At 27.5% G+C, this 12,161-nt stretch overlaps 1 protein-coding gene and 1 long non-coding RNA gene across 2 annotated transcripts; one reads left to right on the top strand and one right to left on the bottom strand.

Annotated features, from left to right (window-relative positions):
* Window positions 1–205: 205 nt before the first annotated feature.
* LOC119678329 (myosin-2 heavy chain-like) lies at window positions 206–4,853 on the top strand (the record flags this gene model as incomplete). Its single annotated transcript, XM_038090098.1, is given in 4 exon segments — window positions 206–413; window positions 481–582; window positions 2,750–2,884; window positions 4,701–4,853. Coding segments are annotated over 3 exon segments (315 nt in total), but the record flags the coding sequence as incomplete, so codon positions are not given.
* On the bottom strand, window positions 4,294–4,645 carry LOC119678330. The gene is made up of 3 exons (XR_005252335.1): window positions 4,538–4,645; window positions 4,458–4,480; window positions 4,294–4,406 (listed from the first exon to the last, which is right to left on the bottom strand). It is a non-coding gene; the product is annotated as an uncharacterized LOC119678330 (long non-coding RNA).
* Window positions 4,854–12,161: the final 7,308 nt, after the last annotated feature.

Below are 12,161 nucleotides of genomic sequence, written 5' to 3'. Positions count from 1 at the left end.
TATAAAAAGTAATTTTAATAACTTATGTGATGAAATTTTTATTTTATTTTTTACAGATGAAACAACTCAAGGATATTGAGCTTATAAACAATACAAAAAATCTACAAAGTAATATTAATTTTAAAACACCAAAATTATTTACAAGTACACAAAATAATAAAAACATATCATGTGAAAATTACAAAACAACAACACATGTTGAAAATATCAACAATTTATTAAATTTAACAAATGCCACAACAAATTGTGGACATCAACATCAACAACAAAATGAATATCATTCATTGCCGCATGATATCTCAGAACGTTTGCTTAGTACAACAACGGCGGCAACAACAACAATAACAACAACGACGACAGATAACATTTGTACAAAAACACAAAGAGATGATGTTAATGAATTTCGGGCTAAAGTAAGTTGTTTCATATATATAATTAATATAATATATTTTAATGTATATACATTTTTTTATTCCTTAGGATAATAATTCAGATTCTGATTCAGCATTATCATCAGCACCGCCATCAATCAGTCCACAACCGCCACCAGCGGGCATGGATACAACTGATATATGGCAAACGGTAAGTTAAACAATAATTTTTTTTATAATTCAGGTACAAGCGAGTAGTTGTTATATGAAAAAATATTAAATTAAATAAAGTTAGGACAAAATCGGCAAGTTGTTTATATAAATTCATGCTTAGAAAGATATTTGAATATTAATCTACATTATATACAATTTTATACTTAATTATTGCAGATATAAATTATATGTAAAGATCGTAAAAGAAAATAATTAATGTAATATTGTGTTATTTTAAATAAATATCATTAAACTATATGATTATGAATATGAACCGGTTAAGTAAAATTTCTCGAAAAACAGGTTATACTTAAATATATGGAAATATATTTCGATTTTTATAATTTTGTCGCCTAAACTTTTGGGAGATAAATATGACCTTCATAGGTTCTTAATATATTATTGTATGCAATGCGTGTAATCGAATACCGTCCATGGCTATTACAATTATCCTATTACAACTATCTAAACAGACATACTTGACACTCACAAGAAAGTAAAATGAATTCCCTTTACACCAAGAATTGTACTGATTCCCCTAAGATTAAAATATAGCCAAGCTCTAAACACAACTGAATTTCTATTTTTTGTTATTCTGTATATTTGTCTTATAGCTAAAATTAAAAAGATTTCTCTAGTTATATTCTCCATTTTTTTACGACACTTGCCTGTACAATTGAACTGTGGTTCCATTTAATCCATATGATAATGATACAAGTTACTCTCAATGTTTCAGGCACTTGATACAAGTTAGTCTCAATTGTTCTATTCCGTCCCTCACTCCTCACAGATTCTTTATGTTATTCCCCCATTTAATTTTTTTTCCTCATTTCATTTCCATCACCGCTAACATGGAAGAGTAAATGTACTTTCTGCTTACCGTTTTCTTTCCTTCAAACTGGTAGAACACCGCTAGGTAACAATATCAAAAACTATACATATGTGATTCATCCGTCTTGTCATATTTCTGTGCAGCTATTAAGACTTAAGACTTTGTTTTATAAAATTAGTGAAAGCATTTTATTTCACTCAAGTCCCTGGCTTCTCTATGTTATTGTGAATAGATTGCAATGCCCTAGTTTTTTTTTGATAATGACTCTTGTTTTTTGTGTCGATGATTTAAATAAAATATTCTTTTTAATACAGTTTACCAATCGATAATGATTGTGGGGCTACTGCATATTAAGAAATAAGAGAGTCAATGCAGTTGTTTTTGGTTCCTTATTGTATTTAGATTCGTTTGCATTTGCTGCTATATTGCATGCATATGCCACATATTTGCAGATCATGTATTGCATGTTCAAACAATACACTTAACTCAATGACACACATAAGCCACAAGTCCGACGATCACAAAACTAAAAGAAAAAATATAAAGTGCAAGAAATATTTTTCAGTTTAATGCTATTTTATGCTATGTCATTCCATTTTTTCAGGGACAAAACAATGCGCCCCCATGACTTGACAATTGGCTAAACTCTATGTCCCTTGTGGCATAGACTAGTATGTGCAACTGGAAAATGTTGCATTGCAAACAATTGCTGAAGTCGTGTGTTGCCGCTACTACTTTTCTGCCTTTATATGTTAAATACTTTGAAACTTTTTGTTTTTATTAATTTTATTTTGAAATTTTGTAGTTGAAAGTTTAATAAAAAATAGTTAAAAATTATTTAAAGAAAAACTTGTGTTACCCTACAAGAAGACAGACGTTGTATTTTATGTGCCTCTCTGTCTCTTCAGTGTTTCATATAAGGACCTTTGGAGATTTTGTTATTTCTGCCGACAAAGCATAGCTAAAGTGCTGCAATAATAATAATTTTGGTTTTGTGTTAAAGCCAGGCTTTAAGCCATGCTAATGGCGATTTTTATTGCCAATCGTTAATGAACTTCAAACAGAAATGGAACCAGCACAGGCATCACTGCAAATTTGCTACGCTATTATTTTGTTCTCTTCTTTTGTTCTCTGCTGAGACTGCAAATGCGGTTAATATGTTGCTTCACTAAGTACAAACTCGTATGAAAATAGTTTATGAGTCTGGAATAGGTCCATGACTTTCGTTAGCTTGTGCTCTAATGTTAAATAATACAGATGCTGCATTTAAAATGTAAAAATAATAAATTGCTGTTTTAATGAAATACTATATTTCCTTTGGTTTCTTTTTTAGATACGCACCTACACAACAGACATTGAAAAATTACAAAAAGAAATTGAAATACTACAAAAGGATAATAAACATCTGGAAACGGAATTAAATTTAGCAAAGCAACAAATTTTAGAAAACGAAAAGACTGCAATAGAGGTAAGATTATTTTTATTTAAAATTCTAAGATAGAATAAAAAGCTAAGATAGAATTGTGTGTCATATAACATAAATATAACACAGACATATAATTTTTAATTATTTTTATAAGTAAAGAGCGTTTTTTTTTTATTATTATCATTTGTTTCTACAGTTCTTGGAGTGAACTTTAGCCTGTATTTTGTTCCTTGGGCAGTGCTTTTTTCCCATCGAATAGATTATCGGACCTAATGTCAGCTAAACTTCTTTATGCTACAGCCCGAATATATACTGTACTTGTATATTTTCGTGAATATACCTTACAAGAACACAATCATATGATATCTGCCTTTAACTGCACATTTTTGGTGTACAGATAATACACCTTTGATAAACTTTTAAGTCGAAAATATCAAATACATCCCACTAGAGCTCTCTTATTTGGCTATGAGCTAGATATCCTATTTATTATATCCATCTTTACGCTACTTGCATTATTCACTTTGTATGGCGCGGTAATGAGTTTAGAAGTTAAGTTTAATGGGCCGAATTCATTAATAGGCCTGAGAAGCCCTCACTAAGTAAATTGAAAAAATTTATATTTCACATGTTCAGCTGTGCTGTAACCATTGTAATTACATCATATTGTAAATTTGCAATAACTTTTTATTAAACAAATGACTCAGGTAAATGAAGAGGAGATATTCAGATGTAATTAGATAAAGTTTTGAAATTTTATGTATATTGTTTTTTAAAATTACAACGTCACGGCTTTATATAGCTGTTATCTTATCTTTAGATAAGATATTTTTGCTTATCTACTATTAGTATTTTTACTGTTCCTGTTGTATGTATAATTTTCCCATAAAACGATAACAAGAGATTGGTCCTAATTTTATTTCATCTGTTTGTGGGTGTTTTTTTAATGATAATTAACGGGCTAATTGGTTTTTTTTGTATAATTGTAATTGTACTACAAATGGCCTATAAATTGAAGTTCTTTTTATTTTCGTAATTTTAGGATAACACTTTCAATACTTATAATATTATCGAATTTAAATTGTATTTAGGAAAACTGAATTCATATAGTAAAAAAGTTCCACAATTGTCAAAATTTCAAAAGTATTTCGTTTCTTATAATTTTCCAAAAAATTTATATTCTCATTAAATAATTTTTATAGTTCCGATTTTTTTATATATCAAAGCCATTTCAAAATATGTACAAAATAGATTAAATGTAAATCACCTTTTTCGTCGCAATAAATTATATTACAAAAGAAAACAAAAAATTAAATTAATTAAATACAAAATTTTGTTGTTGCAATTCACTCATGTTGCACATTTTTATATTTATTATTTAAATATTGTTTGCACTATCGTATGTTAAATAGTCTTTAAAAAACCCAAGTCTATCCCACGATAGCCTCTTATTCTTACTAATCATTAACTCTTTTTCAATTACATGTTCTTATTCTTGATAAGGCACTGTTCCCTCCATCAGGCAATTTTCTTAATGGTCATCCGGCTCTGCTATGATTGAATACTGATGAAAATTTTATTATTTAATTCGTCATTTGCCGTATTATTATATTACCAACATATTCCAATCTCTGCTTGCTTAAAGATGGTTTTTACATTTATTTACTGATTTAGCTAATTTATGTATATACTTACTAATTGTTTTATCAGTTTTCAAGTTAATGTTCTATTAGTTCATTATTATTTCACCTATAATAACATTTATTTAGTTCTTTAAGCTATATTGTGGATTTTTTAAACCTATTTTCGCCATCAACTTTTTAGAAATGATTCAAAAATTTTATATTATTAATTTTAGGCCAATAACAGTCCAAGAGTGAAACAGCTCATGGAACGCATTAAATTACTGGAAGAACAAGAATATCAACTGCAAACTGAAACAAATGAGTTACGTGAACAGAATGAACTTCTAGAATTTCGTATTCTAGAACTCGAAGAGACCAATGATAAGGTGAGTTAATATTGATATGTGGTTTTAATAAATTAAAATAAGCTAAAATATATGCTAAACAAGTTTATAAAATACAAACCGCAAAGTATGCAACATAAATGTTTACTTATCAGCAGGCAAGCGACAAAAATAGTAAACAGTGACTTCCAAACTGTTAATCTGCAATTCAAGATACAAGTTGTTTTAAATAAACTATTAAATAATTAAAATTAAATAATAAATTAAATTACTATTATAATAATATAATATATAAATATATAGAATTAAATAACTATAACAATAAAATATATTTCGTAGAAAAAATTACTTACATATAGCAGCCAATACTGGAAAATATCTATAATAAATAGTGTCAATATTCAGATTTGATCATTTTTAAATTATAAACGTGATTGAAAAAATAAAAATGGCATTTGATTAATAATTGAATCAGCAACGTTTACACTAATAAAATTCTAACCTAAAGTAATGTAATAATTCAACTGAAAAGTACAATTATTAAAAACACCTACATCTACTTTAAATTTATTTTTGAATCTTAAACTTTCATAAAAATTTGCGTATTAATCTGAATTGGCGTCAAATACAAACTTAATTTTTTTTAAGATTATTTTATCAATTTAAATCTTGAATGAAGTGGGGTTAATACATTTAAGCAATGCGTTGTGCGTTTTAATACGCAAATTTAAATATAATATTATTGTATATTAATAATTAAATATGCTTAATTGTTGAAATACACCTACGAAGTAAGGCACTTCAATTAAAATAATTTATAATTACACTAAAAATAAGGCAATTCTTAAATTAGTCATAAAAATGAATTGACTGAAACAATGAAACAATGAAAAACAATTTCTAGATATATAAGTAAATGAAACATATAAATTTTCTTTATTAGTACTTGTAAATAACTATGATAGAACATTATATACTTATAGCTAATATTATTTTGATTTTATTGATCATAGATTCGTTGAATGAATACTTTTATATAATTTTCATTTTATTAGATATATAGATTTTGTTTATTAGTAAATAATAACTTGACAATCTTAAAAAAGTGTTAATGATGTTTAACAATCTTCCTTCGTTCGCTCATAATCGATAAAGTATGGATCTTTATCAGTTAAATGAAAGTCAGATTACTTCCATCTAGATCCATTTCCTGATTATTTCAGGAAATGATAAATAAAACGAAATGAAAGTTTGATTTTCCATTTGAAAGAACTTGCTGGTGTCAGCGATCAAGTTTGAAAGGGTCTAGTTAACAAGAACGCTTCTGATGCAGAGACCAATGATTAATCTAAGTTTAAATCAATTAAGTTCTTCGAATTAGAATTAAAATCTAGTGAAAAGTTTTTAAAATTCTATTAAGCACTTGGACTTTGCATAAAATTTATTATCGTGTGATAAGGGAATATCCGATGGAAAGGATCTTGTAATAGTGGTTTGAGTTTATCTTTCAAAGTTTACAAGTGGTTTCCATCAAATCTTTCCTGAACTGGTATTATTTTGTTCGCACTTGTTGCCATTCAGATGTGGGATTTCTGCAGCTAATGATCAACTTGGGATTACTACTATAATCATAGATTGTAGATATTTTATATATATCCTTTATATTATAATACTGTATTACTTTCTGAGGTACAATAACAATAGTATATGTTATGTTCTGTAAATTGTAAAAAGGTTTCATGTTAACTACATTTTCTATTGTTTTAAGTTTTGATTTGATGATTAAATTGTACTCGCATATCGTCTGTAAATACCCTAACTTAATATTTATTTATTTATTATTTTTGGTTTATTAATTTTATTAATTCATTATTTTATTAATTTATTGATTTCATTTATTTATTAATTTTATAGTGTCAATATCTGAAACATATCTATGGTCAGCGCAAGAACTTACTGGATTAAACAATTATTTTTTAAAATTTTCCCACAATTACCATCCTTTTCTACTCAAAATAGATTTGTTGTCATGGGACAGGAAATTTCTAATTTATTCATTACAGTAATAGTTATAAGATTAATTTAAACTAATTATAACATTGGTTTGTGGAGACTTTGGCTATTTTTAGATGAACGAATTTTTATAAATTAGAATAAAAGACGAATATCATTTAGATCTACATATAGTGTAAGTAGTTTACGTGTATTGCAAAGAAAACTGTTATAGATCTTATAAACTAATATCATAATAATAATGTATTATAATTTCTATCAATAGAGCTATATACATTTCTTTATTTTTCTTTAATATCATTCTATTACAAAATATTTGATTTATATATTTATCCCACATGTTTATTAATTATTTTAATCCTATATATTTGTCAACTTCAACTGACAATGAGTATGGCAGCAAACGACTTAAACTTTTGTTGTATATATTTTTTAAGTAATTATAAAATATATAAATGTATGTACACTTATAAATGCACGTGTTTTATGACTAATATACAAAAAACACTAAAAATTCTGAAACAAAAAAATTATCTTATATAAATATTTGTTCGAAAAATGATCGAAAAATAATGAATGTGTGGCATTTTCATTCATTAACTTTAATGTTTGCATAGCTCAATAATAAAAAGATATTTTCGATATGGTATGCGTATTATATGCTTTCATACTACTAAAAAGAAAAATACAAAAACATCTGAAAATTTTTTAATAAATTGAAAAAATATAAACCAAATTTTATGCAACGTGCAATTGCACACCCACTCCAGTTTTTGTCTTTACTGCATTTATTTTTTTTAGGAAATTGAGTCATGCTCAGTCAACTCGGCATGATCGTATTGACAGTTTCTATATCCAATTTGCATGCAACAGTAAACATATTGAATGTTCCATTGTTTATACGCTGAATGAATTAATTACAAAACAAAAGCAAACAACAAACAAACCCAAGTATTTAAATCATTCCTGACATTTTATAGACATCAGAAAAGCTAAACTTTTTGTAAATGTTGCATGCGAACAAGTTGCTTGACTTACCCGACTTATCTGACTTACCTGTGGGGCAGATTGATTTTGTATCTTGATTTATATGCAAAGTAAAGTTTTATTTGTGTACGATTAGGGGTTTTCTTTAATACAATTTGTGATACCTTTACCGCAGACGTTATAAATTTATCAAATGCCAATTCAAGTGTCAAAAATATTTACGCCCCAGTATATGTCACCAATCCGGATTAGTAGAAGCCAAGTGTTTCAGCATCAGCAGCGTATGTTGTTGAAACAATTAAGCAAGCGCCATTATTGAATTAAAAATAATATTTTAATCATTGTGCCATAACAAAATTTGAGTTTTTCTTCATTCTTTTCATAAAAGCAAATTTTACAAAGTTTTGTTTTTACTTTTAGTTTACCTCAAAAAGATACAAATTATATGATAAAATCGGAACGCTTGCGTTAAAAATATAATAATCTGGTTGTCTATTAATCTACTTCTTAGTATGAACGCAAGCGAACCGTTGGATCTCGAGATCAGGATCAATCAAACATTGTGGAAATGTCTCTAAAATTAAGGCTTTAATTAACCTGTAGACCCGGAACTATATGTTTGAAATATATTCACGCGAAAACCAGTAGATCACGAAGAGAGTTTCGATATATTGCAAAAATTGATACACCAGAATGTAGAAATTACTTTTGCACTATATGATCTTTTCAAAAACGGTGACACTAACTAAGGGAATAATATAATAATAACCTTTTCTGAACCAAAAAAGTAATTAACTTAGATAAAACCGAAATCAGTGATATTATATCTCATTTAAACATGAGTTATCTAATTTGCATATATACAATTAGACAGAGATTTCAAAGCGACCATCGTTTAGGTCCTTAGCAAGAAAATAAAAAGGAATGATTCAGCCCTCAGTTATTGTATAAATGCCTGTATTTAGCAAGAAATGGTTCTACAACTCTTAGAAAGTTATTTTTCGAGAACAAAGTTTTCTCTCTATGTCTTGAGACTATCAAATATTGACATCATACAATTCACAACTAAAAAAAAAATAATTTACGAAAGTGATAGAGTTACTCTTGAATATGAAAGCTAATATACTGGCAATTGTACTAGAAGAGGATAATCTGTTAAAAAAGTTCTGACGAACCATATCGGGTACATAGATAGTCTACTTGGACGCATACTTATACCTTATATAGCCTACCTTTAGTAAAACAAATATATACTTGGTTGACTATATTCACGTCATTGTTAGAAGGAATAAGTTACATATAGGTGATTGCAAAAGTCAATGTCTCCGGGACAATGAAAACTTTTACTTAAAAAAAACAATCATAAATTTCTTTTAATGACTTATTGTTTATATATTGTATAATTGATGAATATTAAATGATACAAAACTTTTTAAATTAGTTTGAAATAATGTATTTTATTGTTACCGATATTTTACTATAGTCGTAGGCATCTTCAGGCAACCCTTAAAACTGAAATTTCATTTAAAATAAAAGTTGGTGTTATTGTAACACAAAGTATTCCAATAATGACTGACTGAATCTACGTCCTGCACTGCTCTTTAGAATTTCAATTAATTACAAAATTTTCAAATGTATTATTGTTTTTTTTAACAAAAAAAAAAACAATCACTCGTAAAAATTTAATCAAATGTCAAATAAATATTTTTTTAAAAATAAATTAAAACTCAAACGCCATTCAAAGACGAGCTCAATATGAGACTTACTCGAATTTTTGATGTTTAAAACGTGACTTGTTTAGCTCAGTTGCAGTTTGTCTTTCACAGTTGCTTAATCTGCTTAATATTATTAAGATTTGGCATATAAATTTACTTTAGAAGTAAGAAATTCAAACAATAAAAAACAATAAAAATTTAAAGACTTGTTTTTTGTAACTAAAGACTTAAGCAACAAACTTGCTCTTCTTATAAAAACGTATTTGTCCCTAGTTGTATCGCGTTTCAAGTACACAAAAGCGCAGCGGCAATTCTATATTAAACATAAATGTTATTAAATTCTTTGAAATGCTTATATAAAGTTTATAATGTTCTTTATTGTCTTTACCCACGTTTTAAATAATACATATTTTTATAATAGAAAATGTTTAAAAATAATGATGACACATTTTGATTCATTTAGTTTCTGTTAATCGGCAGACTTTGAGACGACTTAGGTAGAAGCAACCTACTTATTAAGCCTTAAACTTATTCATAATAATTACTCTAAACTACAGGTGTGTCAAAACAATGTTATATGAATATAATTTCATTTAAAATGTTTCTAATTTATTATTTTATACAAATACGAGTAATTATAGTATAATTCAAAAAACTATTAAAAAAAATAAATATGTAGTTTTTGTAGACCATTAAAGAGTTTTAGAAGAGTTAAAAATTTTAGATTAGTACATGTAATTACCTGTCAGTGGTTTAAATAGTTTAATTTAAGACAAATGTTGTACAAAATTGGCTACTTAATCTAAAATTTAACTATGTAATTAATACTAAATATGATATATAGTGATAGATATAAACTATTTATTTTCATATATTTATTTTTAATTTTATCAAGGCGTTGCAAATTCATAGTCATTAATATATAGTATTTTATTTGTTTTCTTAATTTTATATAGTTATGATAATATGATTTATAGCCGCAATAAATTTAATATATTTGATTAAATGTTTATATATATCACGTTACGGGTGATTTTCTTATTTTTTTTTTGTTATAACAATAATTTTAAATATTGTTATTACAGTCAAATCATAATATTATACCATTTTTACACTTTAAATAACCGAGTCCTTTAACATACATTTAGATGCATTTGTATGAATTTTGTATGAAAAATGGTACATATTGCTGTGTGAGTTGAGTACAATTGGAATAGGCTAAATGTACCATTAGATTTATTAAAATTTGAAATTTAGAACGTATTTATTGAAAATTTATTCTAAAATAATGAAATTTCGATTCATTATAATAAGTAAATAGTATTTTTACCGTATTATTAAATATTATTAATATTGGCAACATCAGTTTTTATATATGTTCCTTTTTAATACACTTTTTTGTCTGTTTATATATTATACATTGTGACGAAATATAAGTTTCCGGAATATAAATAAATAATAACGCAAAAATTCTTAATCTTCATCAATATTTATTTAATCTCTTCAAATATGCTCCATTAGAAGCGATACACAAATGCCAACTTTCTTCAATCATCAAAACATTTTTATAGGCGCTTTCCGGTATGGCTTTGAGTTCCCTCTGCGAATTCTGTTTTACGTCTTCTATGGATTCAAAACGCGTTCCTCTGAGTGGTAATTTGAGGTTGGGAAACAGGAAAAAGTCACACGGTGCAAGATCAGGTGAATACGGTGGCTGTTCGATGGTATTTATTGAATGTTTGGCCTTAAAATCGTTGATAATGTTGAACAAATTGAGGTGAATCGGAACAAGCCGGGCGTTGACACGTCGCATACACAAATTGTCCACCAAAATCAAACGAGCCATCTCACGACCGATGCCTAGCTCTCGTGCTATCTCTCTAACACTCACATGAGGATTTTTGAACACGATTTCCTTTGCCTTTTCAATGTTTTCGTCGGTGGTAGAGGTCGAAGGTCGTCCAGAACGCGGCATGTCTTCGACGGTCGTACGACAGTCCTGAAAGGCTTTGTACCACTCATAAACTTGAGTTTTCGATAAAACTGATTCCCCATAAGCCTTTTGTAGCATTCGCAACGATTCTGCACACGAAATTTCGTTCGAAAAACAAAATTTGATGCAAACTCTTTGTTCAATATTTTTTTCCATTGTTTTTTTCGCAACGCACTACTGAGGTGAACTGGTTTCAACAGCTGCCGTAAACGAACTGTCCGACAGATCGCGTCATTTTTGGCATAGAATTAAGGGACAGTTGCTTGCCAACTAACATAAACTTAAATATATCGAAAAATATACAGCGCGCGAATTTTAAATGAGAATTTCCGAAAGCTTTTCGGTCACAATGTATATATATTCCACATATATTTCATATATTTTATACTTTTTTCTAAATAATCATCAATCCTACCCATAGGACATTGAAGGAAAACTCTCTGATATTGATAATTGAAAGATTTTATATATACAGAAATAAATAAAAATAAATATCATCTTTCAACTTTGTTTCGGTGAAATTAATTTCTATTTTCCACACAAAATTTAGTCTTAAGGTTAGAACGAAATTAAGTAAAATTGCCTTAAACTATGTTCAGACTCACCTTAATTTCACAAAAATCTTGATTTCATCTTCGTTTC

The sequence above is a fragment of the Teleopsis dalmanni genome, chromosome 2 (genome assembly GCF_002237135.1).
Source record: "Teleopsis dalmanni isolate 2A chromosome 2, ASM223713v2, whole genome shotgun sequence".
In the NCBI taxonomy this organism is placed as follows: domain Eukaryota; kingdom Metazoa; phylum Arthropoda; class Insecta; order Diptera; family Diopsidae; genus Teleopsis; species Teleopsis dalmanni.
The sequence above is the reverse complement of the archived record's forward strand: the minus strand, read 5'-3'. Positions and strand labels throughout refer to the sequence as shown.